This window comes from Hyalella azteca, unplaced genomic scaffold (assembly GCF_000764305.2).
Source record: "Hyalella azteca isolate HAZT.00-mixed unplaced genomic scaffold, Hazt_2.0.2 contig12864, whole genome shotgun sequence".
Lineage (NCBI taxonomy): Eukaryota > Metazoa > Arthropoda > Malacostraca > Amphipoda > Hyalellidae > Hyalella > Hyalella azteca.
In genome coordinates, this window is record NW_025942808.1 from 118,492 (window position 1) to 140,935 (window position 22,444).

Consider the following 22,444-nt stretch of genomic DNA (forward strand, 5'->3'; position numbering starts at 1 on the left):
TAATCATAGAGTTGCGTTAGAAAATTCTTATGACCATGCACGAGAAAGTGGTGTCGGTTGAGAAAGTTTCGCATAACTTTGCATGACCAGTTAGACTAGATATTCCAAGAGTTGAAATATTGATGCGTATCATCATCTCCCAGCTACGCTCTACTAACGCCATACATAGGGGATTTTGGCTAACATTTCGAGCGTGAAAGATTAACAATTCTGCCCTCGATCATAATGCGACCTACGCGAGAGGCTCAATGTTACATGAGAGAGGCATGAAGAAAACAGTTTCTGCCGCTGAACCTGCAGAATTTTATATGCAGATCGCTATAAATTGTTTGGGTAATTTTTACTGGTTAACATCTACGAATGTTTTTTCTCCTACTTGGACCCCATTTTCTCGAATTTTGTAAGCTGTACTTACCTATGATGCAGTTATGCCTGTACTTACCTATGATGCAGTTATGCCGTCGCAGAATGCATGACTGCAGAAAATAAAATGAAACCCTAAATCTAAAGAATGTCCGTCACATATACATCATCCTGACACGAAATGGTTGCCTATAAAAATTGAAGCGGGCATTCCAGAGCAAATTTGGCCACGTTTCTCTAATATTCTTGCTGATAGTTCTGCTGCAGGTAAAAATGAGAGACAAGAGTAAGGAATTAAACTTTTTGTTCCTGAATTCGATTGGGAATCCTGAGAAACTTGCGCGAGGTTTACTATGCGCTTCCCAAACTTGTGCAGAATTTTCTCTGCATCATCTGTTGCCACGATAAACTGCGTTCATAATTTAAGGGTCCCTTAAGAGGAGAAAGAGTCGAGTCAATTTTTACACATAAATTGTAATTCGTATGAATAGTTATGACAACATGTAGCAAGTTTTAACAGAAACACTTGTCATCCTAAGTTGAAAACAAGAAGCTTGACCGCGTCAACCAACGTGACACCAAGCCTGCTGTAACTCGTAGGTAAGCACTACACGATCAGCCTCACTCAGCAGTGAAAAGTCATCCCATAGTTGCGTTACGCTCGCAATCTCAAATTATATTGTTATTAAAATTTCTCATCAAGGAGTTCAATAAATGAAAATATTCAAATGTCATGTTAAAATTCAACAACAATTAGAATCATTAAAAAGTAAACCAAGTTACACGCGCAGATCGACCAGAGAATTTACTAGTGACACTACCAAATTTAGTTGTACAATTTAAATTCATGTGTTCCATCAAAGATGAATGAAAGTCTTAAGCTTGGCTTTCTACCAAAACACAACAAAAACTAATAGAACAAGTTTCAGGTTTGCTTCATTCAAATTTAGGTTGCAACCTCTGGATTTTTTTTATGCTTCTCCAACTTTTTCATTACAGAACTTCAGAGCTTCCAAGAATGTATCGCCAACGCAGCAATAAGGAAACATCAAAGGTTGGAATGTGAAAAACAAGCGTGCATTACTCGTACGTACATCTGTAATAAATAAAACATGGCTAGAAGGAGTAATGAAAATTGAACTAATTCGTAAAATCTAGTCAAATAAATATGCTAATAAGTTGTGCTCTACGTTTCTTGAGATATCATCTGAACCCAATGGCGTAGGGAAATACCGAATAAATAATAAGTTCGACAGTGCAGCTCATGAGGAGTGACCTCAGGAACTGTACTGGAACTCTAAGAACGAATGTGACCAAAGACCATCTAATGATTGGGAACAGTTCAGCAAGTAAAATTTATAGAAAAATATAAATACGAATATTCTTTGAAGAGTAAGGTACCTTTCCAAAAAATAGGCTACACTAGCTATACAAGAATTTACAGGCGCTAAATCGCAAACAATAAAATTAGAATTATTAAAATAAAATAATGTTCGTATGAACAAAAGACTGTATCACTATCGGTCGTAACACATAAGAAGAGTTCGTTTGATGGGAAGTAGTCGTATGATTAGAATTTCTGAAAAAAATATGACTATCTGCGATAAATTGGTTTATGAAATGAGACGATAACCTAGTTCACCAAATATGAAGAGCTAACGTGACTCTGACTGAGTTTAAAGGCTATTGAGGTACAAGTTTGTTTAAAGTTGACAAGACATGTTTAATCGCCATTGTGAACAAACCACAAATGCAACTAGAGAATCCGCTGCAGCTCAAGAGTGCGTAACTGAGGGCAATTTGGTGTTCACGGTCAAGGGTCAACCAATGCTGGACAAAAACGTTTAACCAGATAATAAAGAACGGAAGTTATCTCACCGATACTCGCAACCAAATCATTACTCTGAGTCTCATTTTTAATGAAATGCGATCTGCAAGCCCATGACAAGTGCATCACATTCACCGTCGCCAGACGACCGTGGCGAGATGTCAACGCTAACAATGAAGTGACGACGTAAGTAGACACGGCACCACCGCCACAAGCGGACACTTTGACAAAATACAGACGTTGTACAAACGTTTCAGTTGTAAAATACTTTTTGCTTCAGTATGTAAACTATCTATTTTGTTTGTCTTAATAATTAGGCTCTAATACTAAAGTTAGTTCGAAAATACAAGAATGAATTTCTAGTATTGGCAGGTGAATAGAGTTTTGCTCTCCTCAGAAGCACTAATAGTAAAGAATCTGTACACGTAGCGACTACTCATGGAGCCACGAGGCGACAACGGATCTGCTAGCAACATCAAATAACATAATATTAATGATAATAATATGAGAGGAACCAAGGGCAATAATACAGCAGTCATGGATACTATAGCACTTGAGGATCTAGCTAAGAGAACTCTGTACATTTGTAAGGGGCTCAGCAGGAGACGCTTCTGCTGGCTACCGTATATACACACACGTCGCAATCGCACGCGTCACTTCAACGCCTCAAAATACTCCCGTTCATAGAAATTTATTATATACGTAACAAAGGCATAAATATTCCATAATATTTACATGCAGTCTTCATAATCAACTTTTTATCACAGACAATCCTGCATGACTAAGACACTAACACTGACTAAGTGCATACCAACGCCCCTACATCACCACTCGTCCAATCCGCTTCACGAGACCAGCAACAAATTCACAGGTTTCTCTTCTAAGGGTAAGCGTTAATAAGACGTGCAAAGTTAGCTAGATAACTGATGCGTTAAAGAAACGAGAATCCTGACAATTTTTATTCGTATTTCGCGGCACATACGAGAACAAGTATTTCACGAGATACAAATTTAAAGAATTAATTAAAATATTGTTAGAAAAAAGACAAGACCGTCTGAACGCAAAAGTGAAACTAATTTAAGCACAACATTTTTCGTGTGGCTCAATAGAATTGTACTGGAATCATTTTAGTGGTAACATTGTAGCTGCCCAGATGGTCATGAAATTGAGATATGACACGCGAGATGATGCATGTAGGGACTGGTATGCGCATTACCAGAAAGATGCTGATGCAGCACTTCGTAGTAAAGCCATGTTGGCCATAGTGTTAAAGCTGAAGCAGGAGAACTAAACTTACAACTAAGCCTCCTCTTAAGTAAGAAAACCAACATTAGGTTAGGCAGAGGGTGGAGCGACGAGATGATCGCTCAAGATATGAAATCTTAGCTAAGTTTTCTTTGGCAATGGAGTTTGACGCTGTGTGCCGCCACCAAACAACGCAACGCAAACAAAACCTCACAAAGACGTACACCAAGTGCTGCATGGGGAGAGCTGAAGCACTCTTTAAACGGAGGCAGGCGCTAACATCGACCACGACTGTAGAGAATGCCGAGTTCCTTTGTCCTTTATGGGTGACGAAAGGGTGGAAGGTACAGCAGCGCTCAGGAGGAAGACCTGCGATCACGATGGCTAAAGCAGCATGGCCACGCCAGTCGAATACCGACATCCAAAACATGAACTATCAACGAGATCCTGTAAAATACTACTTGCGACGAATCACAGATTCAAATTTTAAAATTTCTCTCACATTCTTATTTTAATTTAATTTTTTCCTAAATGCGCGTTCATACATTAAAATTCTCGCACGTTTAAAATCAATAACTAAACACAATTTTTGAGAACATGACAAGTAGGAAGACTCAATAGCAGTGTCTTCGAACCGTCTAAATAAACTAGAATGATTTTAAATGATATGCAATTATTACTATAGTCATTCTGAACGATCATTACCAGTCACAATTGTTTGAGAAGAGAGATCTATGCAATGACTTGACACTACAGCGGTAAGGCAACGCAGCGTTGCACGAACTCCTTGGCATTAGTTTATTGTGTGTACTCTCTCAAGACCACGAATTTCTGCACTAATCAAATGCTCATCCAATTCATTCCAGTTGTAGGGCGGAGACTAGGTCGACACATTTTTCACCAAAAGAGAGCCTAGTCCATGCTCAAAATGACGATACGGTACTCTCCTGTCGGACTAAACAAGAGCAGCCACTGAATTATAAAGATTGGAGAGCGCCTGCATGTGCAATGGTAGACAAGATCTTCTGTCTTGGGTTGTGGGATCAAGAGCTAGCCAAGAGAGACCGTTGTAGCCTTCCAATACATATCTGTGAGGAACAAAGGCTTTAATTACACTTCCTTTCTCCAGTCAAACAGTAACAAATACAACAGATCGCAAAGCCACTAGATATACTCAATTATTTGTAAAAGTAACGCATCACTAGCAACCAGAAAATGTATTGAAAATGATTCGAATCTATGGCAAAAAATTTGATAGTCAGACTGATAACTAGAACAGTATAAATTATTCAATAAAAATTTATATTGCAGAATTATAGTGCAGAACAGGAGGAGTCTAACGAGAATGACACTCACCGTAGGACGTCCGCAGTACAAGCCGAGTCCAAAGGGTGTGCTTTATTCGATGTGTTGGGTAAGACATCTTCGGCTTCAGCTTGCGTCACGGCAGGTTGATTCAAATGCAGGGCAGATTTCAGGAAAACAGGACAAACATTCTCGAGATGCGGACACGCAGACCAGAACCATTGAGGTAATTTGCCGGTTCCCGCCGTGCTAACGTAGTAGCCTAACGCCAGGGGCTGTTGTAAAAGAGTGGCCATTTCATCCTCGTCAGGATCAGCAAGAACTTGACCGTTACTTAGAGCCTGTCCGTTTTGCTGAGAAGGGCTCACGCAACGACCTCTACTGTCGCCGCCTCCAAATCCTGCATTGTTAGGGCTCGAAGACTGAGAAAGACTTTCGGGAACGCCGATGGCCACGTCGTCCAAAGGATCAGGCTCGTTTCCGGAGCTCTCCATGTTCACGATATCTATGTAGTTGAGACCACCCATGCCATCCATGTGGTCATCCAACAGTAAAGAATCCTCGTTGACGAATTGGAAGGGATATTCGTCCTGAAATCTCTGCGCCGACTGCACGAGCAAAAATCAACATAAATATTATGCGCAACGTCAGAGGTAACGCATATATTATGCGCAACGCCAGAAGTAACGCAAATATTATGCGCAAGCCTTAAGTAAAACTAAGTGTCACATGATGTACCATGTAAATTAATACAACGAAGTAAATAGAATATTTAGCAGGCAAAAAAAATCTGTTGACTGACCTGGGCAGTAGCTGAGGTAGGGAAGACTAGAATATGGGTGCAAGTAACGTCTTGCGGAGTGTTCAAGTTGCAGTTTTGGCTTGTGTGCCCAAATCGTTCATCGGGCGTGAAGACGTCTGGCATCATACGAAACGTGGAGTCAGGTTCAAGTGATACTAGGCAAGCAGACAAGATGCACGGAGCAGCACCAGGGAAAAGATAGTCACATTGTTTACACAGGTCACGTAGATTCTTAGATGACGCCATGAGGGATTTGCGTGAGAGCAGGTGTAGCCAGCCTTTGAGTTCACCGTGACCCATGCGGCCGAGTTTGCCTACAACCAGCCGCCACGGGTGGACGCCAGTCGACATCACACCAAGAATCCACTCCATGAGCTTCTTCAGACCAGGTCTTCGAGATGATGCTTTCTTTCTTCGTGTCCTAGTGAAAATACTCTTATAATATGCAACATACATAATTCAGTAGATTCCTGTACATTAACAAGCTTAAGGATTACAAATATCTAATGTTCATAATTTCAGAAATGATCGCAGCGAACGTTTTAATAACCCAAATGTCCGACTTCTCAATCAATCTACCAACAATTAAAAACATTGAAAACTCGGTAGTTAGCATCATCAGTATGAGTAAAAAACTTCAAAACTTATTACTTTGAAAACGAATCATCAAAATCGCTATTCTGATTGGCGATAATTCAACATATAAGATGGCTCACCTGTTTGGTACTTCTATATTGATTGTTATGGTGTCGAGCATCTCGCCGTGGTTGTCAGTGGCAGCAGCAAGCAGCCAGTGTTGGTCTTCTGACAAGCAATAGGTGCAGTGCAGTACCGTGGACTTCTCTCTAGGCGCTCCTAACGCCTCTTCAGCTTCTTTGTGGTTATTTTCTTTGACTGACGCCAGAATATAAGGAGGCGAACACACCGGGTACGGAGCTCTCACTTCCTCCTCTTCATTCGGCTGAAAGGTAATACACACAAAATATGTAAAAATTTTTACCATGTTCTGAAAAATATTAACAAACCAATCATTCAAGCCAATTTTCAATCGGCTAACATTCAAGATGAATCACTTGTGTGAACTAAAAAACATTTATTAAGTAGTATAAAATAAATAGGTTACCATTAGGGTGGTCCTCAAAAAAACATTTTTTCTTGAAAATGAATTCCTACCTCAAAATTGGGTTCCTCCAGAGTCCTAAATAATATTCCTAAAATATTTTTCAAATCGTTTAATATTTAGAGGTCGCTCAATGGCGTCAAAGTTTCACCCCTATTGCTCAAGGTCATTGGGTCTCTAGAGTGAAAAAATTAGATCATTACTCACTGCAGTGAGTGATAGAGAGCGCATTTTCTCGTCCGTCTGTGAAGTCACGGACAGACAGATGGACGGACGGACGGACGGACAGACATGACGATCACAATAGCTCCTTTTTTTCATAAATGAGAAAATGCGCTAAAAAGGAACGGGTCTAAACATTAGGGTTGTCCTCAACAATGGAGTCCAAAATTCGAATATAGTTTTTCCACGCTCCTACATCACACTCTGATTTCTTTATGGAGAGTTTTTAATGTGTTGAAATTTCAAAACTCCCTCTGAATACTCCTTCAAAACTCCCTCTGAATACTCCTACAAAACTCCAGAAACTCCCACTGGGCCTGAAACCGTCGGAACAGTGTGCCTGATGTTCCACCCATGACCGCCTGGAATGCTTCGCCGAGGAAAAGTTCATGGATGTGCCCGGTGTTTGATGCCGTCCTATCAAAACACTGCGCTACCACACGATCCTCAATCCACAACTCCCGCGGAAGCGTGACGACGGCATCGCTCTGTGCATTCCCCGTAGCGTTGGCGAGCCATGGGAACGCCTATAAAATGTACAGCTCCTTTCCGCTTTGGGTAGGTAGACAGTTCACGTGCTTTTTATTCGTGAGGTCCTCATTAGCTTTTCTTCCCAATGCACCACCACCGTCTCATCTTTAAGTCCGCCTTGAGCTGTGAGGCCTACATGTCTTGGTGTTTCTGCCGATATCGGCAAATGGAGCAGTTGATGTTAACCTCTTCTGGCTTGGGGCCGAAGTTTCGAGCTGCTTTGGTTAGGAGGAACGCAGATCCTCTTTCGCTCACCTTGGTTTGGTCAAGGGAAGCTGTCAAGCCTGGAGTAATCACATTCTTCGCCCTCTTCGGTGGACTTGCGCTTGCGGGAGCTGTGGCTTATCCCCACAGCTCCCTGTTTTTGTTGCCCATGGAATTCCACCTCCTCCGCTCTCACACTGGATGATGTGGAGGACGAGTCGCCTGGGTCCATATGGCAGTAGAAGCCGACATTGACGGCTGCTGTGCCCAATGACAGCGCTCCTCCTTCACTTGCCACCAATTTCATTTCCGCTCTTCCTTACGGGCAAGTTCGGCATCGATCCCTCCCATGTACCCCGGGCGACCAGGCTGCCGATGCCCGACAAGGAAGGCCTGGGCTTCCTCAATCTTCATGACCGAGGGCGCACGTCGAAGACCCTCTCTGGTTCCTCCTTGAAGACGGACTCCCTCACGGTCTGGGCCTTGGATTCCCTTGTGACGATTGTTCTTGACTAGCTGGTATTCTTGCTCGATTTTTTCCAGCTTCGTTAAAAAGTTATCAGGACGCATTGTAGGAATCCTTGCCCGCTCCCGGAACTGGAGGACTTCATAGATGACCTCCTTGAAGGCGTCATCCTAAGTAGCACCGTTGCTGTGATGGAAGTGGACAACAGCCAGCCCTACCTAGCACGAAGGAAGCTTTGCTCGCGTCAACGCGAGAGAAGGAGACACAGACTATCCCTTCTTTGCACGTGTGACAGTTGCCATTGCGACTGTCAACCTTCAACAATCCGTGGATGAACACGACTGACTGACTGTCCAAAATACACACTGCACAACGAACCCAGAAATGGAATCAAGTCATACAGGGTGGGACTGGACAAAGAATTACTGTTCAAGCATGTTCAGACCCGTTTCTTTGTTCACTCTACAGACCCAATGACCCTGAGCCATGGGGGTGAAACTTTGACGCCATTGAGCGACCTCTAAATATTAACTGATTTGAAATATATTTTAGGAATATTATTTAGGCATCTAGAGGAACCCGTTTTTGAGGTAGGAACTCATTTTCAAGAAAAAAAGTTTTTTGAGGACCACCCTAGTTACCATGCAACAAATTAGTATTGTCAACAGGTCGTGAAGTTCTAAATATTAAACAGCAAAACTTGTAAAAACACACGCGATAGAATTATTAACATGCTCATCGTAATTGAGATTGAATCTCACAGGTATTACCTCAAGTTAGAGATTTAATCAAGAATACAACTTATTATTTAAATTAAGATAACAGTCCAATGGTTGAAATTCTATGATAAATTTTGAGGATACTTACATCTCTAGGTTTAAGGAAATTATCGTAAACGGAAGCAGGACCAAAGCCAGTGAGGGAACGGACGCTATTGGTATGAGTTAAGAATCTTCGGCACTGCGTGAACACGGAGAACGCCAGGCACTTGAGCTGGTCAGACTGACGGGAGATGTTGTGCGTGTCAGCCGCCAGCTCGACGATGCTCTCCAGGGATATGATCTGCACCACCAAAAACAACACGTTCACAGAAAGGCTTTTGATAGATGGCATGAAGCAAGTTCTGCTCCTCAAAAAAAAATATAAATATATATATATAAATCTTCGTGTAGTTAGGCAGAAGCTTTTCTTTTAAGCAAGTTTGATTGAAGACCAGAGCATTGGCAGTCTTCAATCAAACTTGCGTTTTTGATAATCTTCACGGTCATCCATTAAATTTATCGTAAATAGCTGTTAAAAATACTTTTTAGTTTAATTTTTAGGATAGAAGAATGAAAATCATTTTACAGAAGAATAATTCACGTGCAAATTCTTCCACCAAGTTTGTTCAACCGTTAAAGTAGACATCGAATTCTGGCCACTAAACTAACTAACTAACTAACTAGCGTATTATTTAGTTTAATTCACAATTTATTGAACGCAACTCAACACTAAAGAATAAATCCACCGGCTCCATTCCTAGCAACGCTCTTCAACTTGCTAGTGGGTAACATTTTCATAGACTGTTGAGAATCCGATTGCTGCAAGAATTTCAGGTAAGGAATCTTTAAGGAATCACAAAACTTGTAAAAACACATGCGATAGAATTATTAACATGCTCATCGTAATTGAGATTGAATCTCACAGGTATTACCTCAAGTTAGAGATTTAATCAAGAATACAACTTATTATTTAAATTAAGATAACAGTCCAATGGTTGAAATTCTATGATAAATTTTGAGGATACTTACATCTCTAGGTTTAAGGAAATTATCGTAAACGGAAGCAGGACCAAAGCCAGTGAGGGAACGGACGCTATTGGTATGAGTTAAGAATCTTCGGCACTGCGTGAACACGGAGAACGCCAGGCACTTGAGCTGGTCAGACTGACGGGAGATGTTGTGCGTGTCAGCCGCCAGCTCGACGATGCTCTCCAGGGATATGATCTGCACCACCAAAAACAACACGTTCACAGAAAGGCTTTTGATAGATGGCATGAAGCAAGTTCTGCTCCTCAAAAAAAAATATAAATATATATATATAAATCTTCGTGTAGTTAGGCAGAAGCTTTTCTTTTATGCAAGTTTGATTGAAGACCAGAGCATTGGCAGTCTTCAATCAAACTTGCGTTTTTGATAATCTTCACGGTCATCCATTAAATTTATCGTAAATAGCTGTTAAAAATAATTTTTAGTTTAATTTTTAGGATAGAAGAATGAAAATCATTTCACAGAAGAATAATTCACGTGCAAATTCTTCCACCAAGTTTGTTCAACCGTTACAGTAGACATCGAATTCTGGCCACTAAACTAACTAACTAACTAACTAGCGTATTATTTAGTTTAATTCACAATTTATTGAACGCAACTGTACACTAAAGAATAAATCCACCGGCTCCATTCCTTGCAACGCTCTTCAACTTGCTAGTGGGTAACATTTTCATAGACTGTTGAGAATCCGATTGCTGCAAGAATTTCAGGTAAGGAATCTTTAAGGAATCTATGCTCTGGTCTTCAATCAAACTTGCATATATAAATCTATGCATGCATGATGACCCTTAGTCTGCTTCCAAACGCGAGCAAATATCTCATCTATAGGCGTCAGGGTGACCAAACTTTGATAAAAGTTGATACGGCTTACGGCAGCTCATAATAACAAGGGCTTCGTCAACAATAATTTGCCACACACCGCTAAAGTAGCATTATGCGCTCGCAATTTTTTTTCTTAACCCCATCTTCCATCTCATCTCTCTTTACTAAATTGACGCAATAATAGGCCAGCCAAGGCTACGACTTGGCTGGTCTATTCACCTTCAGGTTAGCTGTTGGCGAGTGATTTAACTGAGCAGTCAGGTCACACGAGTCAACTCACAACATAAGAACATAATGATGTCGAGATATAACACATTAGATGATTGAATGATTAAGGTTCAAGATCAAAATTTAAAAATGAAGACGGGGAACTCCAGCACGACAAGCCTCACCTGAACATGGACATTGGCTTGCATGTGTTGTGGGAGGAAGTCAAGCATTTGTTTATAGCAGCGAAGCAGGCCCAGAGTGATGAGACGATGCATTTCAGGATGGTCGTGACCAACGCTAAAAGGATCCACCAGGTAAATCATGATTGCAGGAGGCGGCCCTTCATCTTCCTCTGAGTCCACAAGACTGCATCCCGACCCGAACGACTGCACGCCATAAAAGTTAACAAATTTAACCTCAAGTACGAGAACTTTAATCTGTTCAATATGACAGAAATAAGGAAGGGTAGTAATAATCACGATTTACACATCAATACATGATACAAAAGAAAAAATGAATAAATATTTATGATACGGGGAATGAAGATCATTTCCTTTTCTTGGCTCAAGTGCTAATCTATAAGGATTGTACCTAATACTGCGATTAAATCTTTAATATATTTTTTCATCGAGAAAGTAAATATAATTCTTACACTGCCTGCAGACACGGCATATCCGTCAGTTTGCGTCTGTCCTGGCATATCAACGCCACCAGTTGAGCCGTCAGGGCCGAGGGAGGGAGGCGGCATGGGTGACATGGACGCCTGACGCTGCATTTGATCGCCGCTGTTGGTGCTGTTACCACTTCTACTCTTACCCACCTCGAACAACGTCTTGTCCATACGTAATCCTGATAAATGTGGCGCCAGAAAGTGACGGCACACCTGAAACACACCGCATTAAGTAAGGCTGCAATAGTTCAATGAAAAATTACATTATTCTGAAAAATAACACGCTGCAAGTAAAATGGAACAATAATGCGAGAATCAGTATAAAATGGTTTATAGAAACCATCTTTGAGCCTTCAAATTAAAATATTTAAAGTATGTAGGATGGAACGATTGCAGATAAAACCTCAATGTTAGGTTGGCGGCGTTTCGCTACAGGCGACTGGCGAATGCATCATTTTACAATAAATCAAGAACCATAAACGTACCTGAGAATAGAATTTGAGTTTAGTTGATATTTGAGAATCGTCGAGAAGTGTGAACCAGTCATCAAGAGACTCGTTGGCGACTTTTGCTGCGGCAGTCTTGCTGACTCGCATGATGCCGTCTACCAAGACGCGTTGGATGGGCGCATGTCGGCCCAGACGGCACATCTAACATGAAAAATTTCATAAATAAATCCAAGCATTTCTTGCAACCTAAATAAACTCAAACAAACAACTTTAATAAAGTTACTGCTGTAATAAATACAATCATTTTGTGGCGGTTAGTCATTTTCAATCAAAGCTATAATTAAAAATCGAATATCTACACGAAAATAACAACTTTAACAAATACCAAATATCTGAATAAGAGCGCTCGTATTTTCTGCCATTAGAAAGTGTCAGTTTCTACACTGCTATAATGAAACTTGGTGAAGAATTAAGATAGACAATAAGTTACGATTTTACACAATCGTCTATTTACCTCACACTGAAATTAATTCAACTAAACTTCTACTAACAAAGACTGAAAGCACAGATAGCAGTAATTTGCACAATTAAAACTCACTTGATAAACAGACGAGAGCTCTTTGAAGAAAGTGCGGACATGGTTGAGGACGAATTCGTTGTCAGGAGATACGACGACGTATGCGATAGCGCGTTGTTGACAGTAAGGCTCAAGCATTAGTCGTTCCCAGTGTTTGATTGCTTGTGGCGCAACAGAGACCCAGTCTCTATCATGCCCTGCCAGCAACATAGGTACAGGGAGAGGCTCAGCCATGTCTTCAGTACCTCGAAAAGCCATACGAAGAAAGTGACGCCATGTGAGCGGCCCGCGAACATTGAACACAGGTTCCCATGGTCGAGACTTTTTCTGTATGGCCTCTTGCAGGTGGGGTTGAAGTGCCGTCATACAACGGGCAAGATCTTGTGAGCAAGCAGGTCCGTCATACTGATAATAAGCCCATTTGTGCATGCAGGATAGTCTCAAGGTGAGAGGACTCTCATCTAAACGTGCTTGCTCGAGAGCCAACTGAGCCAAATCATTGCCGTCTTTGATATCAACGAGATTAATTTTGAGCACAGGCCTAGTTGATCTGTATACAGCAGCCGCTCTTTGTACCACACTACTACTGCTACCCAGCGTGTCCACGCACTGGTGCTGCACCAGCTGAAATAAACTCTCCGGCATATGGTCTAATAAACTAGTATCTCGTTCAACATTATCATTATTTTTATTACTTTTCTCAACGAGATTGGATAACGAGGATTTTCTTCTTTCAGTAAGAAGGCCATCGTGAAGACCTGTCAAGTCCACTTCGTCTTCATAAAATAAACCGGACTGGAATGCAAGTCTTCTATTAACAACGGCAGAGAAGCCGCAGTTGCACTCGATTGCCTCTTCAGAAGGACTGAGATAAGACGATGGAAGGTACAGTGCACCATCACTACCACGTACGTTACCCACGACCTTGTGATCGTTATTACACACACACATTGGGCACGAGTCGAAGTTGTGATCACGGAATAGATTAAGAGACGAGTCCATCAAAACCATATTAACAATAAGGGCGCTTGCCTCAGGGGTTTGACTCAAGGTGCTCGGCTCCACGGACGCTACCGCTTTGCTCAGGTACGATTGATTGGAGGCTGGGGAGGCTAACTCGTAGCCTAGGCTAGGCCCCACTGAAGAAGGTCCTCCTACGCTGCCAGGGCCTCTATCCATCGCGGGGGACATGGCGCCTAGTTTATTAGGAGTACCGAGTTGAGGAGGAAGCTGAGACGGCGGTCGCTGTAACTTCTCCACTAAATTATTACTAGTACTAGAATTATTATTGACATTAGTATTATTATTATTGTTACTGTTTTGAGGCCAGGAAGGTCTATATACAGAGCCAGGCAATATCTGCACGGGATCGCGCATGCTGGGAAGGTCCGTCAAAGGCTTGTAACGTTCCGACCCCACAAACATAGATAACGGGAGAGGTCTAAATATGTTCGAACCTTTGATGTCCTCCTTCAACACATGAGGCAACAACTCTGGAGTGTGCGTAAGGCTAAAATCATCCGTAGGCTCTTGATCGTCGCAAGCAGCGTCATGATCAAAGTTATTGTGTTCCAATGACGGTGGCGTTGGATACATTTTAGTGAGCTCCCCAAGACTAACGGATCCTGCAGCTGTCGATGCGGATACACTGCAATTACTCTTGCCTAGGTTTGCCACTATATTGCCCACGCCGCTGCAGCTGTTAGACTGCGGCATATCGTCGATGTTTCCAATGGAGTGATTCGAGCCAGGCGGTGTGTGATCGCGGTAATGGTTCTGACAAGATTTAAAAAGATGTTGTTGAACAGTGGAGTTATGCAAGTGCTATCGTATTCTTCTATAATTTTCCGGTAATGGAAGCAACATTAAACAATTCTCTCACGGTATTCATACAAGAAAAAACATATGGTTTAAATTCAATCGATTTTCACAACTAATTACCTATATTTATGTACTCTCAATTAGACACGAAATCTGAACGCAAACAAGAAATTTTCACGAGAGATTACGAAATAGTAACCGTATGTAATAGGTGCATTTCTGGGTACTCACATCATCAAGAGGAGAATCATTGGCAAAGATCTTCTCTAGATCGGACGGGGACGGGTGCAACCCTTCGCTCGTGTACAGGTCCGATTTTTTGATGGCAGGAGAGTTGGGTGACATATCATCCTTAGGTTCTTCCTTGATGTCGATCTCGCGTTTAAAGCCATCAGGTAGACCATTGGTGGCAGCGGGTTCATCATCAAAAACGTAAGGATCATGACCCGTGAGAGGACGTTTAAGTGTAGGTAGTCTGCTGGGAGAGGAGCTTTCAGAGGTTGGTCTCTTACAGGACTGGGCGAGTCCGTTGTGCTGAAGACATGGTGATGGCGAGCAATGACCCGTTGCGATACCAGTGGCATTAGAGTCCGTGTTTTCGAAGACACCATGCTGAAATGATAATTTATTTATAAATACTCTAGAACTTACAGAATTGTAATAGTAAAACAATGAATGCTCGCTTTGGAATAACATGATTAATTTCAAGGCTCTGTAAGACCTGTCTATCTTACACATTGACAAATAAAGGAAATAGCGCCCAATAGACCAGCAGAACACAAGGTTAAACGGAAATATAAGTATAATATGGAGAGTGTTATCAACCCGGTAATGGCGCTCAACATGTTTATGATTATTGTCTTGATTCGAACTGAGTGCACTGACCTCCTGTTTGATAGGAGAAGGAGGAGCTGCGTGATGAGGCGGTCTGTAAGGTGGCCAAAGAGGCTCCTCGACTTTGTTTTCGGCAGTGCGGAATCGTTTGACGGGATGGCAGTACCTGCAAAAAGAATACAATGTTACTCAAAAGAAGACAACATTTGAATTGATAATATTGATGGAAGATAAATATTAAAATTTAAACGAAGGCAATATGATTAAAGGAACACTGAGACACCTGTTCATTAGATTAGGGGAGCAGGCTGGCGCACGAACGGAATAATTCTGTTCAAAACAGAGGTGTGCACCTTTCGTAGTGCTTCTTGTGTTTTTATAGCATGATTCACTCGTAGGGAGTATCACGAAGCAATGGAAGGATTCAACAACGTAAAAAGCCAATATATACTTAATGACAGTAGCCAATACTAACCAGGCGTCAAGTTTCGAGCAATCATAAAGAGAGGATGTGTGGCTCTCTGAATTGCACGCGTCTTGATAATCAGAGGATGGCATGATATGACGCTTTAGGCCACGCATCGCCAGTTGCTGGCCACTGGTGAAATGTGACTCATGTGTGTTGTTTGAATCTTGACCGGGACCTCGGTACGGTGATGAAACCTGAAATTCAACTCAATTAGTAACTACTTGGAACCGCAATTCATGATTGCATAGAGATTATTTAAATAACAAATACAGCAGAGTCAGCCGTAAAACAGTTGCTTCTTTGCATTGCAGGTTGGTTGCTGATAAAAGAAATAACAAGAACATAGTGATTTGAAGACTTTAAATTTTTGCAGGAGGGGAAGCCAACAAGAACAAATTCAGTCAAGTACAGGAAAAATAAATATCAAATGTAGAACTGTACTAGGTTTTAAGATTAGCTTTGAGGCACATACCAATCAATGGGTAGAACAGGCTGTCTAACTATTCTCGCTTTAGCTTGCCAACGAATATTGAAAAATAATAATACACTCACAATATACTGTATTATAATTAAGTGTCATTGGAGAAATAAAGTTCACGAAATTGAATTCAACACTCGAATAAATAAATATTTGGAAAATATAATTAATTAAAGTTAGATTAAAAATAATCAAATGCATTATGACAACAAACAAAATAATCTAACAATTGACAATGTCATCATAAACTGTGAAAATGATTAAATCTCGCACCTAAGTAGAGTTTCATTTTCTTAGTTTATCAATTAATAATTAGAGGCGGTTTATATAGAACTTGTGAGGGCTAGTGACGATGTTTGAAGTTCTGACCTGGGCAGCAGAAGCCATCTTGACGGAGGCAGGAGCGGTTGCAGCCAGGAGATCAGCGAGGCAAGGTTTGGTGTCCAGGCTGCTGGGGTCGAGGGGCGTGGCGGGGTCTCCCCCTCCAAGAGACGCGTTAGACGGAGGAGGCTGCGGGCTCAGTGTGGGCATAGACGCGTCTGTGGTAAATTGTTGCTCAGTTATAATGTAACCTTGCAGGTCAAGGGTGCTACAACCAAGCTACAGAAATTATTGTGTACCAACTTGCTTACTATACCTCAGATTTAAAAATATGTTTAACTAATGAAGAAGTCAATATAATACAAGACAACTCTTTGGCTGAGAGAATATTTTCAAAACCACAATCTTACCGTGGTGAGGGGTGACCGACGGAGGGTGGGAGTGGGGGGTGGGCAGAGGAGATGGTGTGATGGAGGCCTGACTTTCAACGGATGCAGGAGGTCCGTCTGTTAAGACTCCACCACCACCACCGCCACCACCTCCTCCCGTCCGTAAGCTGGGTACACTGCCAGGCGTCGTAACGCCACAACCTCCTTTATATAGGGTACTGCTGCTACTGCTGCTGCTCGTTGAACTGCCACTGCTGCCCACACATCTGTTCGACACAAATCTTAAATTTCAACCTTCATTTCTGTTCCTTGACAAGTACCGGTCAAACTTCACAAGTTTCAAACTGAACGTCGTAATCAAATGATACTTATAAGGGTTAAAAAATCGTTTTATTGCCAAGAAGAGTATTAATCTTACTTGGAACAAGTGCATGGGAGCTTTGTGGCGGGGTCAGCGAAGTCCCAACGGCCAGCCAGCTCTGCAGGAGTGAGGGAGCAGCCCTCAGAGGACAATCCCTCATGAGAACTCGATGCGCCTGAAGACGAACTCGTCTGATGGCACTGGACCACATCCTGCCACACCCGCTCGCCAAGGCCGCGAGACACGGACGCCCGAGTTTCAGGTTGTACGAAGTTAGCGACCATCAGCGGATGCGTGGAAGCGGTAAAAGGTGAATGTGTGTGGCGGGGGGAGACGCGAGGCTTCAAAGGTACAGGCGGGCACCCAATGTTGTCGTAGGTGGGGTCACCTGGCAGCTGGTTAGGGGAGCCTTCGGTGCCGTCAGTAGTTTTAGGGAGGTTCACATCATCCAAGTCCGTCACGAGCACGTAAAAGCTAGGATACTTTAGCCTGAAGCCACCTGCAATGTTGAAATAGGATTCTTCTTCAATACAACACGAGATCACGAAAAGTTGATAAATAAAATTGGTAAAATCTGAGCTCGTGGGATAGCCCGGACTGACCTAATTTGATAACTTAACATTTACGATCCTCTAATTTATAATTTATTCATAATCTAATAACGAGCGCATACATAGAACTAATAGCCTTTTAATTAAAACATATATACCGAATTATATATATTATTGCTTCACAACATCAAGTTTGATCGTTCAGTGCAGGACTGTAAGAGATTTCATTAAATAAATAGAAAAATCGTTAAATGCTCATTAACAGAAGGATTGGTTCTCGGTAATACATGAAATCGTCTAGAAAGAATGCTATTGAAGCACTCACCGACGAGGACTTCAACAACGGGCGGGAGGTCGTCTTCATCAGACGAGACGTAAGACCACTCGTCTCTGGACGCTGACGACGAGAGTCCCTCAGACGTGTTATCTCCAACGTTATCGTCGCCGTCGCTGCTGCTGCCGCTGCTCGTCCGTGTGCGGTGCCGGTGTCGCCGGCGGCTCGACAGCGGGAAAAATTGCTTCCAGTCGTCGAGGATTTTTTGGATTCCGGGGTCAGTGACGCGATACGAAACTCCCGTCAGGATCCCGCTAAGACTGTACGGCGCCAGCACCACTGCGCAATGCAAGAAATGAAAAGGTCAGGAAACCGGTTTGAATGAAAAAGAGAATAGTTTATTGTCAGTTATTATCACCCGTTACAATAAAACATAATAGTTATGAGGCTTACCAGGGAGCCCAGCAGGAGGGTTATTAGGGGCGGCTGCAGGAGAGGGACCAGCAGCCGACGGTGGAGCAGGAGGGCGGTGAGCGGAGGCAGCAGCAGCAGCAGCAGCCATGGCGAGGTGAGCAGCGCGTAGTCGACGCACGGGAGGCTGCTGCCGCACGTCTACGCTGGCACACACGTGGCTCTCGCCGTGCACGAAGAACGATAGGCTGAATGATAGGTGCGTGCTGCACACAACAACCAAACATTACTACCGCGTCACTAAATGTTGCATAAAATAAGAATTAGGTACTTCAAATGACGAAGTAAAGAGTGCCTTATTTTACTCAGTCTAATGAACGGATACAATAACGTAAAATTAATAAACAAAATTATGCTGATACATTCCGTCACAACTCACAAGATTTGACTGTTGCGACATCTGACATAAACTAACAAATGAAGCGCGTGATTAATACTGCACCATAACTGTCACATTAAAACCCATTAGCTCGAATTATTATAAAAGTAACACAGTGGTTCTATTGAACAAACATTTCCTGAGCTTTCAATTGGACTAATCTTGCAATTTTTTAGAGCTTCCTTCCTAAATTTCTTAAGAACAAGCAAGAAACACTAAACTAGATTAGTTCAAGGTAAGCTAATTTAACTCAAGGTGATTTCATGGGCTCATAACATGATAAGAGGACGCAATAAGACCGAGATGCGCCGTCCCAGACAGATGCATGAGTTGGACATTGACCATCTTCAAGATTGACTTTCGAACGCACGAACGTAAGAATTCTGAGTAAGGATGCTGAACGCTTTCTCAATAACTTACTCAAGTAGTAGTTTAAATTTTCTAATCGAATGGTGATAGATGAGAATTGATTGACCCCGTATGCCTGTAGCCATGAGGCTAATATGAAGATATAGTACAACACTTGAGTTACATTATACATAGTTGTAGAAACATCGATATCAAGATCAAGTCGGGTAGCGAGCCTCCTGTGCTGAGTGTACGAGGGCGCAGTTGCCACAATCTAAATCACCAAGTTACCAGAAGGAATGCTTGTAGATCAAAATTCAGATCGATGCATTTTGGTCGTAAAAAATCGCATCAGAACTGATTGGTGTGATTGGTGGCACAAGCTTCACAAGTTGCACGAGGAGGCAGAATTGGCCTTGAGATCATAATGTGAGAGACAGCATGGCAAGCCAGCAGTACGTGGCCAGAATGACAATAAAGATACCCACCTTTTGCAGGTACTGCTGCAGTCCACTGCTTCGTACGGCTGCACGAACCACTTGCCCAACCGCACGAAGTCCTCCCGTAATAAACATCTGTAGGAAATGTACCAAGTGTCAGTCAATGTGTCGCAACTCATTATAGCTCATGAATTTCTCGAGTTTTATAAAAATTTGAATCAACATATTCAAAAAAATTACGAGTGAGAGCATCTATGCTTAAACGACGCACATACCATCGCACATGGCATGCACCGGAAGTTCAAAGAGTGTTTCTTAATTAGTCGAGAATACCTACCAACAAATGAATAAATTGTAAATTTTATAACAAACTATGAGGGCATTGCTCAACACTTCATAAAACCTTAAAGAAGCTTAGCGTTTGCTGATCTATAACGTTTATAGTACCGGTATTCAGTAACAAAAAGACAACAGACAAACATGAAATGATATCGCATGCATGTAAAGAAAGACTAAACTAATCTATACGTACTCATGCATTTACCTTTCTATAAGATTATGAAGAGCCTTAAAGAGGATGGTGCGACACTCGTACGATAGTCCAGTATCCCAATCCCAAGAGCCTTTGGTGCCATCTGCTCACAGAGAAAGAAGAATTATCTTATGTCACACGAGGTCTTGCAAATATTTGCAAATAAACAGCGAAATGGACAACTTAAGTCGTCATATTGGAACTCACGTATGCTCGATCCGAAAACAAAAAGTTAGAAAAATAAGGTTGTAAAGAGCTTTGTTGCGGCTGCCTGTGCGGCTCTAGCGATGCACAACATGGAAAAGGATTTTCCTGCCTACAAGGACGTGTACAATTTTATAAGAACCATACACCCTGTACACCGCATGTCGAGTCAAGTTTACTGCAAATTGCTGTAAGCAAAGCACATGTGGAACAAAAAATTAAGGTAGAAGTTGGATACCATACCCCAAGCCTCGAATAAAAATTAATTGAAAAAATCGAATTATAAAAATTGCCCAATGACACATTCTACTGGCTTCACTATCCAATGGAATACGATCGATCATTGTACAGGCTGCTTACTAGCAAAATCAGTCGAACAAAACAATATATTTGACCGGTAGTTTGTACAGAGAAGCACACAATGTAACATGTGCCCAGTACAAACTAAAGCATTAGAGACAAGCAACACCTGTGCAACATGTTAGGCTCCAGACATCCGAGCTCAGAAAACACTGGCTAATATATTTGTCAAGGCTTTACTGAGGCACGTTCTCACTCGCAACGTACGGATATATGCTGTGCTTAACTACAGACAGCATTACCGATGTGCATTTCATACCATTTGCATTAGAAAACAAAGTATCGGTAGGTAGGTGATGTGGCTCGGGAATTTATAGGTCATACATCTAATCTGTAATATGGCGCAGCATTTGAATCGCAAATATGTGCGGAGTAGTGGTCGAAAAGGTTATCAACGCGTTACAAAGCTACACAGAACAGTAATTAGCGCCACCTTAGCGAATTGAACGACGAAAAATCAGCGCCTTCAACATAACATAGCCAAACTATAACTTCTGAGCTGGTGATTCAATTACAATAACAAATTGAACCTCGAACGTTAGCAGCAAGGAGAATGTTCTATTTGACTGTGATTTTGAAAATTGGATATGATGTATTTTAGTTTAAAGAGATAAGAGCAGCATGTGCCTTCATGTTATCATCCCTGAAAAGTTTACAGCGAGACTGGTGAAGCAAGAGGATGGTGGCTTAACAGCCAAATAATGAATTAAAAGAAACAACGATAATGGACGAAGCGAAGATAATTCACAAGATTGTAGATTAAAGCTCAGCCACGTTAACTGCCTCGGCTAAAACTGAAGGAAAATGTCAAGGACCAGATGGGGTATCCGCTGCCGTCTTTCTAAAAACGTGTACCGCTTGCTTGGTGAACTAAACTCAAGTCTTGAAGGAAAAAACATTTACACAAAGAATTCATGATTAGGAATAAAGCGATGCAATATCGCTAGTTCTATAGATGATGTGAAACGTAGTATTTTCGTGGGAGATTCATCAACGCATGAGGATAAGAAATATCTCAAAAAATGGTATGGTTCAAGGCGATGTTACTCTTCAAAAAATTCGTTCGGGATAATTCGTACCATTTTGGATTCTAAAGCAAAAGAACTTGAAGAAAAAAAAAGTAGCATGCACATGCAAGCATATAACTGATTGAATCCAAACTACCACAGCGAAGTTAGGGCCCGGGATGCTGCACAAATTACGCGTTTTCACATTCACGTCGCAGAAGTAGTTATCTAAAACTGACCAACTAATAGTGCGATCAATAGTGCCTCGCACTGTTGCCTCGGCTTAGTTAAAATAAAAATGTTCTACAATTTTTCTAGATCGTCTAGAAGCGTTCTTAGATTTATAGATCTTCGCTAACAATCTTTGTTCAGTGGTGTGATCTAAAACGGTTGAAAGGAACACAGTCAAACCCCGGATAGAGCTAGAGTCTCAGAGAAAACGAATTGAGTAAGCAACATAAGCCAGGCGAAAACTAAAGGATTTCCAGCCGCTGACGCCGTAAAAAAATTCGGGGAAATCCAAGAACGCAGTTCAGGCGGCACCTCAGCAAAAATGAGGCAGAGAGGGGAGGGGGTGTGATGA

At 41.9% G+C, this 22,444-nt stretch overlaps 1 protein-coding gene across 2 annotated transcripts in view; it reads right to left on the reverse strand.

Annotated features, from left to right (window-relative positions):
- Positions 1-650: 650 nt before the first annotated feature.
- LOC108681616 (mediator of RNA polymerase II transcription subunit 13-like) overlaps positions 651-22,444 on the reverse strand; it is a 42,440-nt gene continuing 20,646 nt past the window's right edge. The window contains exons 3-21 of one of the 2 annotated variants that reach the window (XM_047883437.1): positions 20,303-20,393; positions 19,807-19,893; positions 18,574-18,797; positions 18,172-18,459; positions 17,353-17,794; positions 16,956-17,200; positions 16,594-16,763; positions 15,753-15,940; positions 15,329-15,443; positions 14,675-15,055; positions 12,644-14,398; positions 12,082-12,246; positions 11,579-11,809; positions 11,109-11,312; positions 9,877-10,071; positions 6,260-6,504; positions 5,544-5,964; positions 4,793-5,349; positions 651-4,524 (exon numbers count right to left, since the gene is read on the reverse strand). In XM_047883437.1, the coding sequence (XP_047739393.1) occupies positions 4,392-4,524; positions 4,793-5,349; positions 5,544-5,964; positions 6,260-6,504; positions 9,877-10,071; positions 11,109-11,312; positions 11,579-11,809; positions 12,082-12,246; positions 12,644-14,398; positions 14,675-15,055; positions 15,329-15,443; positions 15,753-15,940; positions 16,594-16,763; positions 16,956-17,200; positions 17,353-17,794; positions 18,172-18,459; positions 18,574-18,797; positions 19,807-19,893; positions 20,303-20,393 (6,137 nt within the window). In that variant the 3' untranslated portion in view covers positions 651-4,391. Of the gene's footprint in view, positions 4,525-4,792; positions 5,350-5,543; positions 5,965-6,259; positions 6,505-9,876; positions 10,072-11,108; positions 11,313-11,578; positions 11,810-12,081; positions 12,247-12,643; positions 14,399-14,674; positions 15,056-15,328; positions 15,444-15,752; positions 15,941-16,593; positions 16,764-16,955; positions 17,216-17,352; positions 17,795-18,171; positions 18,460-18,573; positions 18,798-19,806; positions 19,894-20,302; positions 20,394-22,444 lie in introns of both variants that reach the window. The other variant, XM_047883436.1, reaches the window with a different exon arrangement.